This window comes from Odocoileus virginianus, chromosome 5 (genome assembly GCF_023699985.2).
Source record: "Odocoileus virginianus isolate 20LAN1187 ecotype Illinois chromosome 5, Ovbor_1.2, whole genome shotgun sequence".
NCBI lineage: Eukaryota > Metazoa > Chordata > Mammalia > Artiodactyla > Cervidae > Odocoileus > Odocoileus virginianus.
In genome coordinates this window covers 11,247,538-11,267,523 of record NC_069678.1, presented here as the reverse complement: position 1 = coordinate 11,267,523, position 19,986 = coordinate 11,247,538, and the positions used below count along the sequence as shown (strand labels likewise).

Sequence of the window (19,986 nt, the reverse complement as noted above, 5' to 3'; positions counted from 1 at the left end):
AGGGGCGCGCGGAGGGGGCGGTCGGCCCGCTGGCTGCCCACTGTCCGTCGCGGTGCCGGAGACACTCCCGCCGCCTCCGCTCCGTCCCCCCTGGTCCCCGCGAGTGTAGGCAGGGCTGTCCCGGGGCTTCCGTGGGCCCGGCCTCTCCCACTTCTGGAGGAAAAAGCAGGGGAAGCCCCCGGCGCCCGCCGCCTCCGGAAAGCCGCGGAACCCCCGGCCGTGCAGGCGCTGAAGACGACCTCGGGCGGGGCCCCGGTGCGTCGTGCCTGTCGCCGTCCGTGTCCGGAGCGGCGGCCCGCGTCCGCCCGCTCGGCGCCCTGAGCCCCCTGCCCCGGGCCGTAGGGGCCCCACCCTGCGGGGCGTGGGCGACGGCCGGCCGGGGACCAGCAGAGCAGCCGTCGCGGGGCCTTGCCGCGGCCTCCAGCAACCCAGCCCCGGGGAATGCAGTGGCCCCCGGTCCCTGGCGCCTCTCCGTGTGTAAGCTGGGCCTCCTCGCTCGCCTGCTCCGCGGCCACGACGCTCCTGAGCCGCGCCGGCCGGGCCCCCCTCATGGCGGCCAAGTGGTTCAAGGAGTTCCCCCTGAACCTGAAGACCGTGTCGGAGCGGGCCAAGCCCGGCGGCGGGGGAGGCGGCAAACTGCGCAAGAATTCGGAGGCGGGCGGCTCCGGGCCCGCCCCGGGCAAGGGCCGCAAGAACTCGGCGGCCGAGCTGGGCAGCGGCCGGGCCGGGGTCGGCCCCCCCAAGGACAGCCGGCTGTCCCGGGATAGCCTGCAGGGCCTGATTCAGGCCGCCGCAGGCAAAGGCCGCAAAAACTCCCGGACCCCCGAGGAGGAGCCCCACCGGGGCGCGGCCAAGAGCTCAGGCTGCAGCACCTACATCAACAGGCTCATCAAAGTGGACACCCAGGAGAAGAACGGGAAGAGCATCTACCCCAGCAGCAGCAGCGGCAGCAGCAGCGGCTCTTCCTCCGCGTCCTCTTCCCCTTCATCTCTGGGCCCCGAGCTGGACAAGGGCAAGATTATTAAGCAGCAAGACACGGTAAGAATACAGTCTCCCTTGGACCACCTCTGCCCTACTGAAGCCTAACAGTGGGAAGGGAGCATCGTGGACCCGCTGAACTCCAGGGTTTTTTATACCTCAGAGACGATGAGGATGTATTTTCCCCTTCTGCCATTGATGACCGCTAAGTGACCATTTAAAAAAATTTGTTTAACCTTGAAAAATTCTTATTCTAGCCTTGGGGAACTTGGCAGAAATGTACTTTCCGTTTAATTTTGTTATCAGTGTAGAAGAATAATTGAATGAGACAATCGGGTGCTTTGTTGAATTTGACTCCCTTGTAGATGTTGTATATTTTAATTTAGAAATCCAGGAAATCCAGGGGAATTGCAAAGCTAGACTTGTGTATAACTTTTATTCTTCTTGAGCATAAGGAATGGTCACCTTTAAACTGGTTAAGTATGCATTTTAAACCTCCAGGGAATGGATTGGCCACTACCCACCCTCTCTGCTGGAAACTCCATCATTCCTTGCACTTTTATCCAATATAGAGCTTCTCCACGCTTCACTAGCACCCCAAGTTTACAGCCCTTTCATTCATCCCATTGGAGAAGGAATTAGCAACCCACTCCAGTATTCTTGCCTAGAGAATCCCGTGGACAGAGGAGCCTGGTGGGCTGCCATCTATGGGGTTGCACAGAGTCGGACACAACTGAAGTGACTTAGCAGCAGCCTCATTCATCCCATGAACATTTGCTGTGCAGAGCCATGTAGGATAGGGGGCAAGGAGCTCTAAGGGCTGGGACTGTGGAGGATACAGAACAGGACAAGGAAATGCCCTGAAGGAAATTACAGATCAGGAGAGAAGGTGTTTCCTGCTTCTTACACGCCAGGGGTTTTCTGGGTACTGTCCAATGTGAGACAGTTAAGAAGTGTGAAGAGACCCACTTCACTCGTACAGAGATGAGTTGGGGTCTTGTTAGTTTTTAAAAAGAGAAGAGAGAAAGCTCACACCCAGCTTTCAGACTCTAGCCCAGGTGATCACTTCCCTGTCATGAGAACTTTCTCTTGTAACCAGGCTTCAAACATGCTGCCCACCTGGGTGGGGTCAGGAGCAGGTAGCACATACCATGTGTGTCTGCACTGGCCCTTCTGTTCATTCCTCCATTTATTCTGTCCAGGTATTTACAACATGCCTACCCGAGTGCCAGACACTGGTGGGAGAGCTTGGGAAAATGGCCAGCTCACCCAGACATTAGTCAGTGGTCTCTGGGTGTGTTTACCTAGATCATAAGCACCTAGCAGCCGAGTGCTGAGTATCCTGCTTCTTGCTCCTCGTTGTACCTTGGGATGCAGTATACCTGAACAGGCAAGCAGCATGGAGTGACAGAGGGAGTGGCAACCACAGTCCTCTGCGGTGACTGCCCAGTTATTTCCACGGTCATTGCTTCTCGATGTCTGACGTTTCTTAGGCCGTCTCCTCCCAGGAAGAGAACTCTCATCCAGGCTGTCCCCTCCTCCTCACTTCTCCCCATTTATCTGGATTTCTTTCCCAGTCCCAGTGGCACATCTCCGTGAATTCTTTGGAGAATATAATCAGATTGTATGAAGGGCTGGGCTTCTTCCCTTAATTTTGATTCACCTTTGGTTTTTATTCCTCTCTCTTTAACTGGAATACATGCTTTATTTATACTATCCTAGCTGTTTATTTGTGGAGCCACATTGATAATAGAGGAAGTGCTGTGCTTTTTTTAAAATGAATGTTTCTTGGGACTTCCCTGGTGGTCCAGCAGTTAAGACTCTGAGCTTGCACTACAGGAGGCAGGGGTTCTTACCCTGGTCATGGAACTAAGATCCTGGGTGCCTTGCAGTGCAGCCCCACTCCCCCAAAAAAGAATATATATTTTCTCCATAAAATTTCCATAAAACTCTTCCTTCCTGAGATTACCTGTCAGACGCAGGCTCCCTAAGTTCCCACATTGTCACCTAGCTGCTGCACCGCAGAACGATTGCACTCACACCATCTTCCCAGGCACCTTCCTGTTTTGGGAAGGATGGATGCTTTCTGTCACAAATACGGATGAAAACTTCCCTGGTGGCACAGTGGATAAGAATCCGCCTGCCAGTGCAGGGGACACGGGTTCGACCCCTGGGCTAGGAAGATTCCATATGCGTCAGAGCAGCTAAGCTCGTGCTCAACTTCTGAGCCCACACTCTAGAGCCTGCGGGCACCTTACTGAGCCCGAGTGCCGCAGCTACTGAAGCCTGTGTGCCCGGAGCACCTGTGCTCCACAACAGGAGAAGCAATGAGAAGCCCTTGCACCGCAACGGAATATAGCCCCCTTGCCACAACTGGAGAAAGTCCACACACAGCAATAAAGACCTCGTGCAACCAAAAAAATGAAAGAAATTTTAAAAACTATCTGATTGTTGTCTATGAGAATCAGTGTGTCTATAAATCACTGAACCTAGAACCCCCACAGTACTGTTTAGCTCTGACCTCTTAGTCTTCTTCTTATGAAGCTGTCTCTTTAGAGCTGTTACAAATTCCTTGAGGACAGGTCTTGGTCTTATTTTATTCCCACTCAGTACCTGGCCAGTGCCAGTGGACGTGCAGTATCAGTGAGTGATGAGCTGACTTACCATGGCGATGTTGCTCAAATTGTTGGCATTTTAAAAAAAACCGAAATCATAGAAGAGGTAGTAGACCAGTTCATTTTCTTCTACTCTAAAAGCATAGATATCCTCCACCCTCTGCCATCCACCCTGCCATACTGGAACCAGTAAATGCCTTTTTGCTTGGCGGGAGAGAGGGAGGTGAACAGAGCCTTGGGGATAAGCAGGAGAGCTTGAATGGATTGTTTCCAATCAATTATACTACCAAAATAAACCAGATGTTTGTCCAGCTGGGTGGTAATAAGGCGATCAAGTGCAAAAGCTCTTCAGAACTGGTTGGAAATTTTGAACTCTTTTGGGGTCTGCAGGTTTTTAGTAACCTTTTCTGATATCACTGTGCTGGTATGTGATAATCGTTAGCAACTTCCCTGTCTGGTTTTCTCACAGGTCATCATTTTAGAAGACTATGCTGACCCTTACGATGCTAAACGGACAAAAGGTCAAAGGGATGCAGAGAGAGTAGGGGAGAACGACGGTTATATGGAACCCTATGATGCCCAGCAAATGATAACAGGTTTGTAACCAGGAGCTGCTTTATACTGAAATCTCGCACCCAACTTGGAATGTAGTAAAAAAAATAAATAAAAAAGAACCAGTGTGTATTTGGGGAAGAGAGGTGAAGGAACTTTATCAGATCCTCCTGCAGGGAAGAAACAGAAATCAGACCCAAAACTAAAGTCAAAATATCTAGCTAACATCCTTAATGGTATTGTATCCTTCAGTTTTAGAACTTGTGGGGGTCTTTAAAGTTTTTCTAAATCTATGCAAAGTGACACTTGTGAATTTGCAGATCTTCTCAGGATGTCATCTCCAGTTTTCAGATAATTTAAATACACCTCTTGGCCACTGTCAAAACTTTGCCATCCATAACGGGAGTCATAAATCTGTACCAAGGGGGAGTAATTCTGACTTGTAAGTTGAACAAACACTCTTGTCATTTTTTTTGGTGTCACTCTTTTCCTTTTATTCCTAATTCTCTTAAGTTGCTGTAAACAATACTTAAACTAGTTATTTAGATTTATTTGTGAAATTTTAGAGTAAGTTTTCTTTACTCCATAATGAAAAACTGCCATTTCTAAGGGCTGACTCGAGGGAACCTGTTCACATGTCCTGGGTTTCATGCCTGGGAAAGGAGTAATTGGTCACACATTAAAGATCTTGACTCTTCTGTTTAAAAACAGGTTGAAAGGCTGTCACGCGGGCTCCACAAGCATAGTCTCAGAAAAGGTGGGCAGGAGGGTAACCATAGCGCCCTGGAAGGGTCAGGACAGGCTTCCGAGTGAGCCGGAGCTGCAGCAGGAAAGCACGGCTCTCTTTCCTGCTCTCTGCTCGCAGAGATAAGGCATCGCGTCTGGGGAGGGTGTACCCGGCCAGGCTGCGACCCTGAAGGTCACTGGACTGTGACCTCTTCTGAAATCTGTGAATGAAAGGAAGCGAAAACGAACTTAGAATTCTAAAAAATATCAGAGACTTGAAAGGAATAAGGGGAAAGATTTTCTTTTACATAAAACTGAGGGAAAAGCTTTTCTGAAAAAACAAAAAGAATTAATGTTTGGCTTTAGTTCTCTTTTCTTTGTCCTTTGGTTTTTTTATTCCTCTTTCTCTTTAATTGGGATAAGGTGTTTGTTTATATTATCTGAGGTTTTGGAGGGTTTTTGTTTTGTTTTCTTATGGATCCACACTGATCGTAGGGAAAGTACTTTGCTTTTTAAAAATGAATAATTTCCCCTATATAATCCTCACAGAATCCTGAAAACTAGGGGATGCTAATACTACCCCTTGGTACAGGGAAGAAAATAAGACTTAAGAGATTCTGACTCTCATATAAGATGTTCATAAGGCTCTTTAAGAGACAGAATATAAATTAGAACCCAGATCTTCCCACTCCAGACTGAATGGTATGCTTTCTACACCAAGGTGCTTGTCTCAGGACACATTTGAAATGGTATATGCAAAAGCACTTTAAACTTTACACATAAATAGCAACCCACTCCAGTATTCTTGCCTGGGAAATCCAGTGGACAGAGGAGCCTGGTAGGCTACAGTCCATGGGGTCACCAAGAGCCCCCATGACTTAGCAACTAAACAGCAAGAACAGCAAGAAGACATCTTTCCACTCATTCTCACAAGGAAAGTTGTATTTAGAAGTCAAAAGTTTGTATGTATGTAACTTGTTGCTTTTCCAAAATAAATAAATAAAATTTTAAAATTAATAAAAGTCAGTGTCCAATATGAAATAAATGTAATAATAGTAGTAGCTAGCATTTAATATTGGAGCACAGATTAAGTCCCAGGCTTTGTTTTAAACAGTTTACAGGAATAAATGTATTTAGGAATGCAATACTAATACATTCAATTGGAGAATAAATTCAAATTTATTAAAAATCTTAATTACTAACTCTTAAGAATTATAATTTTTTTCCCTTTGCACTTTTAAAAAAATTTATATTGGTGAATTTTAAAAGATACTTCATTTAAAATAAATATCACAAAACACCTACTCAATTAATGTAGAGGATATACCTCTTATTCTACACATAGGTTACACAGTTGGACAGAATAACAGGAAGTGAGTTTACCGGAAGCTGGAAATAAAAGATTTGCTACTGGGTGGGTTTTATTTTCTTTTTTTTTTTTTCCTTTTACCTTTTTTGTTCAGTTTGCTCCCTGTAAGTCTTGTCAAAGTCCAAGTTCAAAAATGTCTCATATTTCTTTAGAAATCTTAGGGGAATAAACAAAATTGTTTATTTCAGAATTTCTGCATAAGATAGGGTTCTGATAAATATAATTTAACTGTGGAGCTCCCAATTTCTGTACTGCCTTTTTAATACCTGTGAAGTGGGAGTAACATGCCTGATTTCAACATTGTCTTGGATATACAGAGTAGTGTTCATGATGGTATTTTGTAACAGCCAACAAAAATTTCCTAGGCATTTCTTTGCCATGATCCAGGCCCTACGCTGGGCTCTGGGCATCCAAAGAACAAGATGCACAGGTCCCAGGTCCTTATGAACCTTACAACCCAAGGGGCAAACAGACCTAACAGCAGAAAAGACATCACTGAGAAATGTGCTAACTGCCATGAAGAAAAGAATGAAAATCATGATCTGCCTCAGGAAACAGAGGAAGGAATAGAAATTAAGAGGCATTTATCACTTTCCTATGGCCAAGTAACTATGGGACCCAGACTCCCCAGATTTCTCTCTGCCCAAAACTTTGCTCTTAACTTTTAAAAGCTAAAGATTTATAAATTTCTGAGTAAATTCTCACTTAGATTTATCCGAAGGATTGTTTCATGAAAAAGATAGGACAATGAATATGAGGCGATATTAGTTTAAACCTGTTGTTCTTCTGCTAAATTTGCAGGAACATTTTAGCTAAATAATTAGCAGAAACGTTCTACTTAATTTAGCATGATGAGTTTTTTCCACCAAATTAGAACATTAGCATTGGGAGAGTTTTTCGAAGTTTCCTAAGATGAGCCATCATTCAGCATGCAAGTTCCTTCTATAACTGATTATCACACAAGTTGAGTGTCTCCTAGGTGCCAAGTTGCCAGATTACCTTACTAAAATCCTGCGTTCCTGTGTGGTAGGCGTTAGAAGTGTCTGATTTACAGAGGAGGAAGCTAAGTTTCAGAAAGATTCAGTAACTTGTCCCAGTTATACAGTTGGAGAGTGGGGGTACCAGGTCACCCAGCACCCTTTGGTTTTAGTTACAGAGCTCCAGCCACAGAGTATCTTTAAATTTTGGTTTTTGCCTCCAAATGGTATTATTGGTTGGTATAGATAGTCAAATCTAAAGGAGAACCTCCATTTAAAAAACTGTCCATTATGGAAAAAACAGAAGGCTTTTTTGATTTACTCATTTTGTCTGTATTTTGTTTGTTAAACTTAAGTTTCAGGACTTCTGATTTATATCTGCTTTTGTTCAGATATTTAGATTTGTTTGATAGGAAAATGTTAATTTTAAATCAAAATCTTGAGCACTGATAAAAGATCTTTATTTCTGATTCTAAGAGGAACATGGAGCCTTATAGGGCTCTAAGCCTGATGTTTTGAATACATGTTTTGAATGGACTAAGGGAAAAGATATGTTACAAAAATTGTAACTAATATTCTACATTTTAAAAAAATATTCTACATTAAATGTTTGAGGCATAAAGTAAGATATGATAGAGAAAGCATGGGCTCTGGAGGCAGTGGGCTCCCCCACTGACCACTGCACAGCCTCAGTTTATTCATTTGTGAAAATGGGCTAACATCTCTTGCTGCATTATGCTGAGGCTTCACTGAAATGCAGGTGCAACATGCCTAGTACATGCATCCATGGAAGATATCACAATTATTTAGACACTTTGGAGAGAGAATTCCATTTTCAAAGAGAATTCTTAACAAGCATGTTATTGTTGTTTAGCCTTTAAGTTGTGTCTGACTCTTTTGTGACCCCATGGACTGTAGCCCGCCCGGCTCCTCTGTCCATAGGATTTCCCAGGCAAGAATACTGGAATGGGTTGTCATTTCCTCCTTCAGGGGATCTTCCTGACCCAGGGATGGAACCCCCATCTCCTGCATTACAAGCAGATTTTTTTTACTACTGGGCCACTAGGGAAACCCCTGAACAAGTATAGGGGACTATTAATTGCTAACTAGATAATTTAACAAAAAAAAAGTCTCAGTCTTCTGATGTTTTTAAATATAAATGGCATAAGTATGCTCAGCTACAGTTGGAAACTGAGAAGGGAAAAATTTTTGGCCCATATTATGTTTCTCGGCAACCAGTTGCAGATTTGAACTGGTGCAGGTCAGGCCTCGGTTCAGCCCTTGGTGAAATGGGTGTTTATCTGTAGCCCGTTGGCTGCATTCTGTTGTCTGCCGTGGTAAATGGCCTCTATCGGCAGAGCCAGGGTGTAGCTTCCTCTGGCCATTTCCTCCTTCTCAGGCCCGTTTCCTCTTGGAGCCAGCTCTGCACGTCAGGGGCTATTCTCCTGCAGGAAGGGTCGGCTTGCAGCCCTGCGATTGTTTCTGTTTCTATGGCGCCTCAGGTTGGGGGCAGCCAGGTGCTGGAATGGACTCGAAGGTGACTCCCCTTGAAGGGGCAGAGAGGCCTTGTGCGTAAGCCCTTTTTTTCCCTCTAATTAAACATTGTTTTAAAAGATGATCATACTCCTCATATTTCACCCCAACCCCAGATCATCCTGGGATGGAACATTCTCAACTGTATGCCTTCCAGTGTTTTTCCCAGAGCTCTAAATGTACACTAACTAAGATAGAAGGAATACAAAGCCCTCATCGTAAAAGTAAAACACAAATACATGTGAAATAAGAACTCAGGATTTTAATCAGGAGTACATCATTTTAACACAAACTCATTGAAATTTCCTGTGAACAGGGCTCCTTCTATCTTAAGGTTGGACTCAACTCTTTCTCCATTTAGTTCAACCCGGACAGAATTGAGGTGAGGACTTTGGGAAAGGTTTCCCCAGCCTGTGCCAGTCTAAACAGAGAATAAACTTAGGTTTTGATCAGAAACTTTAAAATTCTAAATTCATCCTTTAAATGCTTTTGTGTTTTCTCTTTCCTCTTTCCTAGTTCTGTAGAAAAGTTCTTTTTCAAAAATTCCAGCCTTATCTTAATTGAACCAAGAGCAGAGTGTGTTTTTTTGTTTCTTATTTTCCATAACGCCATCTAGAATAAGCAGTGAAGAAAAAAAGCTGTCGATTGAAAGTCAAGAGGCTTGGACCGGAGATGTCAGAGACCTCGAACAACCCGAGGCACCTTCCTGGCCTGGGGGTGGGGAATGGTCCTTAGCTCTCACATTCGGATGTGGAGGTTTTCATGCTAGGAGAACCCTTCTCCTTGGGCTGGGGCTAGCAATGATGAGATTAGTCCTGGAGAGCAGGAGGAACTGAGGTGGCATGGGAGTGGGGCGTGCATCTCAGGCTTCTCTTCTTACTAGAATCACCTGGGGGGGCTTTTACAGCTCCGACTGCCAGATTGTTGTTGTTCAGTTACTAAGTCATGTCTGACTCTTTGCAACCCCATGGACTGTAGGCCACCAAGCTCCTCTCCATGGGATTTCCTGGGCAAGAACACTGGAGTGGGTTATCATTTTCTTCTCCAGGGGATCTCCCCAACCCAGGGATGGAAGCCATGTCTCCCGCTTGGCAGGAAGATTCTTTACCACCGAGCCACCAGGGAAGCCCCCCCAGTTCAGTTAATCAGGACCTGTGTTGATGGGACCCAAGCATGAGTCTTCATTAAAGCTCCCCCAGGCGATTCTATGCACCAGACCTGCAGTCTTAGAGGATCCAGCTGCATCAGGGGGCTCCCATCCAGCAGAATTATAACCTCATCCTACAAGTAAATTTTGCCCCTTTGAATTAATGTCCTGACTTTAATAACTTTTCCCTGGAGTGTTTCATTTACCATCCTTTCCTTGTTACAGAAGTCTGATGAAGTCAGTGGTTCTTCTCCGTCACCATGCCCGTTTTCAGTTACTTGTAGAAAGTTTCACTTTCCTTTGTTTTTGTGGCATTGTAAGTCTCCTGATCCTCTTCTTCCTTACCTGACCATCCTTCTCAGTCTTTTTTGGTGACACTTCTTTTATCCAGCCTTAACTGAAGTCCCAGATTCTGCTTTTGATCCTCTTTCCTTTCTCATCGGCCCCCTTTTCTCTGGTGATTGCTTTCATTCTTACAATACCAGCAATGATCCATGTGTGAGTAACTCCTTGACATGTACCTCTGACCTTCATCTCTCTGCTGAGCTCCAGATGTATGTTGTCACCTGCCCGGAGAAGTTCTAGAACTCCTCCCCCTCCCTCCCTCCTCCCATCCATCATCCAACCATTATTTAGCACAGCTGTTTCCTACAAAGTTAAACAAGACGTGGGGGTCCCTGGCTTGGCAGTCTCCGCCAAATTGGAAGTGCAGAAACGTCGACAAATAAATCCACACACTTTGAGAGAAGTACAAGGTGAGAGTGAATTGGAGAAGTGGTACTGCCGGGGGGAGTTGGGGCATTGGAGAAGGACGGTCGGAGAGAGGAGATGCTAGGCCAGACCCCAAAGGATTGGAAGATCACCAGCACACCGTGGGCATAAGACACTGCAGTGTGCAGGGAACTTCAGAAGTTCTGTTTGGTGGGAACAAAGAATTGGATTTCAGGGGGGACAGGGACAGGGTGCTGTTGAGAGATGAAATCAGAGAGGGAAGTAGGCAGTACATGACTATAGAAGGTGTCCCGTGCCATGCTGAGCAGTTAGCACTTTGTAAGTGGACAGTTGAGAGCTTATGGGATGACAAGTGATGAGATGTTTGCATTAAAAAGGTCCTCTTCACTGTGACAGGGTAGGCAGACTAAAGGCTTCCTCGTGGGCATTTAAAGGAAACAACAGCACAGTGCTTGAATTGGCCCATCGTAGCACTGGTGGTAAAGAGTCTGCCTGCCAATCCAGGAGACATAACGTGGATTTGATCCCTGGGTTGGGAAGATCCTCTGGGAGGAGGAAATGGCAACCCACTCCAGTATTCTTGCCTGGAAAATTCCATGGACAGAGGAGCCTGGCAGGCTTCAGTACATGGGGCTACAGATTGATTCGGACACGACTGAGCAACTAAACAACACATGATGCCTCTGGGCCCTGAGCCACTCAGTCCCCAGACTCTGCTGCTGCTTTCCCACTGTGGCTCACTGGCTGGTTAGCCGGTGGTTAGATGATTTGCATCAGATATTTTGCATTGATTTCTAGGTTTCCATTCAGAGCATACCTTTATTCTATCTTGTGCACTGTGTTGGAGTTCTCTTCCAGCAAAAAAAAAAAAAAGTATATATATATATATATATATATAGTTGTTGTTAATTATATACAATTATAACAATTATATAATAATTGTTACTGCCTGTTTAAAAACTTGTAATGGTTCACTACTGTATACAGAACAATCGAAACTTTTTAATTCTGGCTTTTAAAACTTCTCCACTTTGGTGCCTGTCCTGCCTTTTCCAGCTTCTTCTCCCATACCACCTCTCCTCTCCTGGTCTTCTGTCCTTTGAACTTCTCTCTCGATTCCCTGTGATGGGAACAAGCCCTTTCTCATTCCCACCTCCATATCTTCACTCAGGCAGCTTCCTCCACTGGAAAAGACCTCTTCTATCAAAGTCAATGCATCTTCCATTTCTCTTCCACTTGGAGTCAATCCAAGTATAGTGGCTAGGAGTATGGCTTCTAGAGCCCAACTTCCTGCTTTTGAATCCAGGCTTTGCACTTGCTGTCTTGAGCAATTTCCTTAAACTCTTTGTGCTTCAGTTTTGTCCTGTTATATGGGGAACTAATAGTGTCCACCTCATAGGGCAGTTGTGAAAATTACAATGCACTTAGAAAAAAATATGTAATGCATGGTACACTATTGCTAAATGTTAGCTCTTGAGATATTATTTTTGTGGTTTTTTCCCCCAACTACTCTTTTACGTATTCCAGGAGACAGGGAAGCCTGGCATGCTGCAGTCCATGGGGGCTCAAAGAGAGTCAGACATGACTTAGTGACTGAACAGCATTCTGTCGTTGTTAGCCTGTTAAGTATTATTTGTAAATGCATCACTAGGTCGAAACCACCTTGAAGTCAAGAACTCTGTCTAATGAACCTAAATATCTTCCCCCGATGTATGTGGCCCAGTGCTTGTATATAGTAGACGCTCAATTTTTATTAAAACACTTTGCTCTCAGCTTCCTAGCAAGACATAAAGCCTTTGAAGATGACCCATACTCAAGAGGAGACAGGGGCACCAGGAACTATGGAGCAGGTCCCCTGAGGCCCCTTCTCTTCTCTCCAACCACACGGCCCCAGAGGCAGGCCTGCCGTCCGTTGTGATTCCCCTAATCCTTGGACTTGATCCCGCATCTGGCTCAGGGGACTGGCGGGAAGTTGTAGGGCCCTTCCCCCCGCCAGCGGGGCCGTCATCAGCCCCGGTAAGCAACAATCCAGGTGTTCTCGGACACTTCCAACCAGACAGACCGGTCGGAAGAGAAGCGGTGATTCGGTTCATCTCCGGGCTTCCACGGTGCGTTTTCTTCAAAAGTATTCTGTGCGGTGTGTGTTTTTCAGAAATCAGACGACGAGGTTCCAAAGACCCCCTGGTGAAGGCGCTTCAGCTGCTCGACAGCCCCTGCGAGCCTGGGGAGAACGGCCCGAAGCCCGAGGCGCTGGCTAAGCGCCGGAGCTCCAAGGAGCTGCTGGGGAGGCCGCCGCAGCTCTACGACACGCCCTACGAGCCGGCGGCCGAGGCGGGCCCGCTCGCCGCAGAGGGGCCGGAGCGGAAGGCGAGGCTGCCCCCGGACGGCCACGGACGGCTGCCCCAGGACGACGAGAGGCCCGCGGCCGAGTACGAGCAACCCTGGGAGTGGAAGAAGGAGCAGATCGTGCGGGCGCTGTCGGGTGAGGGCTGGGTCCGCGTTCCGCTCCTGCCTTCTTTCAGCTTCGCCGCTGGAAAACCCTCGCCCGCCCGTTCAGCCAAGGAGCTTTTCTTTATGTTTCTCAACTGCAAGTTTCTTTTCCAAGAAATTTGATGACATGGGGATATAAAAATTTGGCTGTGGTGGAAAGAAAAAGACTGAAGAAGACCACTTAATGTTGCATGGGGTCTATCCTTCTGGGCATCTTAATTTCCCTTTATCCTTGCAGTATGCAACTGTTTGAGAAATGCCTTAAATCACTATTGGAAAAACCTTATCTAATCACCACTAAAAGCTCAGACATTGAGAGCAGCTCCTTCTAACTCTTGGTGCTATTCCTCCAACCTGTTCAAATTTCTGTTTATAATAAGATGGCACTAGTGGATCAAATGGATTATAGGAGAGGTGGTTGGAAAGCAGGAGGGAGCTAGCTTTTTTTTTTTTCCTGTCGAAAATCCTAAAGGAATCCGTTCTTCAGCTGTGAACCTTTTTAATAACTTAAGAGGAAGTTGATGAGTAGATTGTCAATAGATATTAAAGGTCAGTCTCCCTCCTGCTTCTCCCAAGACATAGTTTTTCTACTTGTCTGGCCACCTAATTTCTTTTGCCTTTGATTTTAAAAGTTAAGGATATTTTTTCCCTGTAACAGTAAAGCTGTGCGTTTGATTAAAACTGTCATCAATGTAAAGGGTGAATAGAAAAGGTGATTTGTTTGATAGCAAACATTTGAGTCCGGATGGGCTTTCCCTGGGGCTCACCTGGGAAAGAACCCGCCTGTCAGTACAGGAGACTCAAGAGACGTGGTTTCAATCCCTGGACTAGGGAAGATCCCCTAGAGAAGGAAATGGCAACCCACTGCAGTATTCTTGCCTGGGAAATCCCATGGACAGAGGAGCCTGGCGGGCTGCAGTCCATGGTGTCGCAAAGAGTTAGACCCGACTGAGCGTGGGAGTGCTCACACATATTTGAATCAGGTTTTCTTTTTGTGTGCTTTAATTTTTTAAATAATTTTATGCAAGTATAGTTGATTTAGTGTTAATTTCTGCTGCACGGCAAAGTGACTCAGTTATATATATTCTTTTTTGTATTCTTTCCCATAATGGTTTATCACAAGCTATTGAATATAGTTCCCTCTGCTGTATATTAGAAGCTTGTTTACCATCCTCTACATACTAGTTTGAACATGCTAATCCCAGGCTCCCAGTCCTCCCCTTCCCCACCCTCAGGTCAGTTTTTGCTTTATTTTAGAATTATTTTCCACAAATCCCTACTGGGTACCAACTCCTGTGCTAGATGCTGCTCATTTTCTCTCTTTATCTTCTATCCAACCTAGATGTCATAGCATTGTTAAGACACTGTTAGTAGTTTCTATTTCTCAGTTGATTTTTCTCTTTATTATTTCCTAGTGAAAACTTCATTTGGTTTCATAGAATGATATACACTCTTGGAAGGAGTCATTGCCCGAAACTCTGTTCAGTCTTTTTCTTCTAAATATACCAAAAGGACGAGTTTTTTTAAAAGTATGTTCTGAAATATACTTAAGTGGTTTCTCCTCATGTTCTAAAACCATTCTCTATTAATGAACATCTTGCAGTAAAAGTGGCTGCGTGTGGAGGCTAGCAGTATGATCTGATGTCAAAGAGAGCAGGAGCTCAGCTACCCCAGGGCCTTTGTAGTACATTTTAGCTCAGATTAAAGGAGGAGGAAAGCTGCTTTCCTAAGATGAGGCAGACAGGTTCTTTTCTTTGAGGTGTACCTGGGTCATCTCAGTGGCCTCTGATGTTAAATGGAGTCTTCCTTCCAGTTCAGTTTGAAGGCTCTGAGCGACCTTCTGTCAAGGAGGAGCCGCTGAAGCAGCACCACCGACAGAAGAGCTGGACCCAGAAGATCCTGAAGCCAGCCCTGGCGGACCACAGCGAGGGGGAGAGAGTGGACCCAGCCCTGCCGCTGGAGAAGCAGCCGTGAGTCTCCTCCCCAGACACACGTGACGCAGGGTGGCTGGGAGCTTGCTGAGAGCCTTGGTGGGGCACACTAGCTCACTTGAAGTCTTTCTGGTGTTGCCTTGGGGTGGGGCTTATTCGTGAAAACCCATTTTCCAGGCCTTTGTGCAGAGGGGAAAATGAGTCCCGAGAACCCGATCTCAAATTCCATTCCCCTGTACAGAGTGAAAACTTCTTAAGTGACTCTAGCCCTGTTAACTCCCTCTGGGGTGACAGATAGGTTTTGTGATCTAGGATTACCCAGATCTCATTTTGTCTATTTTGAATGGGAAGCCGGATCTAGTCCAGGCTGTTGAGCTTTCACCAGAAGTTCATTTCCAAAAGTGCTTTATTTCTATGAGGCCCTGTCTAGGTTGGGATCTTGATGCTCATGGTTTCTCCCCCTGCCCCATTTTTCAGTTGGTATCATGGTGCCATCACCCGTGCTGAGGCAGAGAGTCGACTACAGTCCTGCAAAGAAGCTGGGTACCTGGTTCGAAACAGCGAGTCAGGAACCAGTAGGTACTCCATTGCACTAAAGTGAGTATTAAGCATCCTGGGTTCTCCCTGTCTGGATGAAAGAGTGGGGTGCAGACTTTCCTATCATGGGAAAATGACCAGGCAAAAAAGATATGTTGGGTTGGCCAAAAAGTTCATTTGGGTTTTTCTGTAAGATCTTACACTTTTTGGTCAACCCAATAATTTACATGGTCCACAGGGATACATGTTGACAGAAAATGAGATGCGTTTGCTTGGACAACAGAATATGACATACTTTGTTTAGAATGCAACATTGGGGGAATTCCCTGCCTTCTCAGTGGTTAGGGCTCGGCGCTTTCACTGCCGTGGCCCCAGGTTCAATCCCTGGTCAAGAAACTAAGTTCCTGCAAGCCATGTGGTGCGGCCAAAAAAAAAAGAAAGAATTCAAAATTGGTGTTGGGTAAATGTCCCAATATCCCTTAAGATAAAGAGGGATAAATATCCCCCATTTCATTTCATTGTACATTGATTAGTTTCTGCCTTATGTGATCTAAAGTAGGTCCTCAGAGAAAATAATTTCTGATAAAAATAATAATTTCTAACAGGATAGTTCAGTCATTCTTTTACTCTCTAGTGTTTGGGACTTTAAGTAAATCAGAGATTCCTTGCTTGTCAAAATGCCAGCTGCAATTTTGGTACCAGTTTCTTCTGTTGAAGAAGGAAACACTGCCTTGCAATGACTCCCCTTCCAACTGTACACAGAACATTCATTTTTGCCTGGTAGGCTTATTCCAATAAGCCGGTGTCATGGAAATTCTCGTTGCTCTGCGAGTTCAGCGGTGCTATATTGGAGGATCATTGTCAAGAGCCCTAACAGCATTTCCTTCCTGAGGAAGTGGAGCCCCTGCAGCTGAAACAATCAGACTGGAGGGGAAAAGAGGTTGAGGGGGGAGCAACCTGGCTCAGAAAATGGGATAGGCTACCAGATACACAATACCAGGAATAGCTTTGCTGTGTTCCTGAAGCTGGTGCTTGTGGATTAGATCTTTGAGCCTTCAGTGCCAGCTGTCATATACAACCAGAAACAGTGTTTCCAGATTGGGGGGTGGGGGTGGAGGAAGAAACAAGTTTTATTATTATTATTCTTAATGTTTCCTTTGGAGAGGAAAGAAAGAGGAAACCTTTCACATGTCTTTTTAGCCTTGACAAAGAGGTGAGTTTAAACCTCACCTTAGTGGTCTCATTCTTGGCTTAAGCACTAGTTTGGCAATTTGGGGGTAAGGAGGGACTGGGCATTTTTTTTTTTTCCTTTTGGTCCAGTGCCTGATGACTTGTGTATGTTAAGGATAAATGACCCAGGGGTGACGCACATTTCGCTGAGGGTCGTGAAGCTTCTGTGTGTTCTGCTAGAGTGCTGAAAGCTCTTCTGTTTGTATATAACAATTCCAGGAGTGCCTGGGAACCGGTTGACCTATGAATCTAGCTGAGATTGTTTTCAGTCGGGAGGGATCCCTCTGCTCACTCATTCATGTCTTCTCCTCAATTTCGGTTTTGTTCCAGGACTAGTCAAGGATGCGTCCACATCATAGTGGCTCAGACCAAGGACAGCAAATACACCCTGGATCAGACGAGTGCCGTCTTTGACAGCATCCCGGAAGTGGTACACTACTACTCCAATGAGAAACTGCCTTTCAAGGGGGCGGAGCATATGACCTTGCTTCACCCTGTGCATAGCAAGCTGCACCAAGGCTCAGCCTCCAGAAGCCCCAGTGGGGCCTCTCACGCCTAGGAGGGCATCAGCACCCAACCGGACTCCCAGGGGATAAGGCTGGACTGCACCATGTTTGGGAGGAAGCAGGACTCTTCGTCCTTGACTCTTAGAAGTCAAGAAGTCTTTGGCCTTGAATGCATCCCATGACACTTGGTTACTGACCTGGGCCTTTTCTCCTTGCTAAGCAGGTCTACAGCGAGAAACCATAATTTACCAGTTGCCTCCACTCCCTGGAGTAAGGTTGTCTATTTGGGGCGTGACCCTCAGGAAAGGTAAGTCAGGAGTCCAGAAATACTAAGGTTCTCCAAAAATGCACAAGTTATTCCCTGGAATACCTAATCTCTAAATAAAGCAACAAACTTGGCATTTATATAAAACAAAAAATGATCAAACAGACCCAAAGATCATGTAATATAAGACCCCTTCTTGGGGAAAAGCATGAACAGTGGAAAATGAGTAATAGTGGACACTTTGGAAAAAACTACCTTTCTCTCTTGAGGGTCGTAGTTTCAACTCCAGAGTCCATAAAAACTCACAGCTTTAGAGTCTGGTCAAAGGATTATTTTGTCGGCCAGCCTTCTAAGAAAAGTTTGTGTTTTCTCAATTTCTGTAGACTTTTTTGGCAAATCAGTTATATAAACATAAATAAGAAGGAAGATGCCCGTGATTTAAGAATCACCAATATAATTAAGCATTGGCAATATTGCCATAATTCTGAATTATAGAATTAAATTGCAGAATAAGATACACAACAAAGATTTCATTTCTGAGTTTTAACAAATCTGAAAATTTACAAAGCCCAACAATGGTTTTCTTATTGAATAATAGAACCTCTGGTCTCCTTTGTTTCATCTTTGTCCATTTTAGTAGTTATTGGAACAAGTCAATTTTTCATTTTTAGCCCTAAAATTAGATGTACTTTGCATTTTAGAGTATATATATACATATAGGGTCCCCTTATACATGTGTATATATATATAGGATATGATTGTGGGAACTGGGTCTCTAAAACCTGCAGTTTCTCTCATACTGTACAAAGCAAACTGGTTTGCACTATATTAAAATATTTTAAGAGACTGATGTTTTCTCTAACCTCTACTGCTTAAAGATATTAAAATAATATTCATAGTATCATTATCTTTATGATTTATTATGAACTTATATCACCAATGTACTTACTGTGAAAAAAAAAAAAACTGTGGAAATGGCATACTGTGAGAAGGCTACAGTGAGTGGCTCTGTAATGAAAACTGAGCAGATGCTTCTGTATTCTGGGGTTTGTAATTTGGTTCTTGAAACTGGTCCACATACAAATGTGCTGACTGTCATCATGAAAAGTTAACTTTTGTAGCTAATGTTAACTACACACAAAAAAAGTTGATCCAGTTAACTTTTAGGAAAACATATCCTTCTGGTTATTAGTTATCATTTTCCTATTAGGATTTAGAGATTAGTAAATATTCACATCTTTATTCAGTTAAGAATGTACCCAGAATTGTGTGATCTTTGTTTTTAAAAATTTGAAAAGAACTTTTCCTCACTGGATCTCAATGATTTTATTAGTCAAGGATGTTCTGTTTTTTAAGTACTGATAGAATTTTTTTTTAATGTACTGGTGTATGTACTTTAGTACAAGTTTTTTTTTTTTTTTTTTAGCATCCATAGTTCCATTCAGCACATATTTATTTTTTTCCATATACAAATAATTCATTCTAGTAAAGTTATTTTCAACTCAACATTCTAGAGATTTAACATTCTCTAGATTTAATCTAGAGATTAAATCTTGTTTTTTACTTATCCTATAAAGGAAGTTCAGCAGTTATCCCAGTTTTAATAAACGCTGAAAACTTTGTAAAATTTTTCTTTGTGCACTAAATGATTTCTGGCCCATACCCAGCAACTGTGATGAATGTAATAATGAAGTAACATTTGAAAGCAGACCTGACACATTATTTATTGAGCTTCTATCATAGGCTCAGTATTGTGCTTTCTTTATACTGTTTTTCTGTGACAGTCATGCTGTTTTCTTTATATAATTAAAAATAGAGATGTGGCGTTTATATATAGTCCAGTTCCTTGGCCATTGTACAGGAGGTTATAGTAAGAAGAAACATAGTAAATTAGGGGGGGGGGGGTGGGGGTGGGGGCTAGAATAAGCTACTATTTTCTTCTGAAGTTGTGACACAAGCTGACAAAAGCCAGGAGTTCCCAGCTGGGTGGTGGCACGCAGTACCATATGTTCTGAAAACAATTAGGCCCAGCAGGGTGTCCCTAATGCTTCCTTGTTAAGCCTCCGGGGCCAGCTGATCTGAAGCCTTGTGACATGTCTCTGAGCTCTGAATGCTTGTGCTTTTTTGTCACTTTGTCCTGATACAAGTGTTTCCCGGTGGTCTTCATTCTCTTGAGTTCATTCAGTCTCCTGAAATATTTTCTGGTTCTTTCCGGAGAGAATAATGTGTTCTCACAAACTTGTACTCGTTTGCCTTGAATTTTAGCATCCTTGGAGCTTCTTACGACTCCCTTTCCTCTTTATCACACTTTGTTTTTTAAAAAACGCTTTGCTGATGAGTTACAAGATGAGTTTATTTCATTGTCTGTTTCAGGCCTCAGGACAGAGACGGAAGGGAC

At 44.4% G+C, this 19,986-nt stretch overlaps 1 protein-coding gene across 1 annotated transcript; it reads left to right on the top strand.

The window, feature by feature from the left end:
• Positions 1-33: 33 nt before the first annotated feature.
• Positions 34-19,296, top strand: SHE (Src homology 2 domain containing E). Its single transcript, XM_020887384.2, has 6 exons — positions 34-1,038; positions 4,063-4,189; positions 12,782-13,111; positions 14,933-15,089; positions 15,528-15,647; positions 17,148-19,296. The coding sequence occupies exons 1-6, from the start codon at positions 442-444 to the stop codon at positions 17,374-17,376; spliced, it is 1,560 nt and encodes a 519-aa protein (XP_020743043.2). The 5' UTR covers positions 34-441; the 3' UTR covers positions 17,377-19,296.
• Positions 19,297-19,986: the final 690 nt, after the last annotated feature.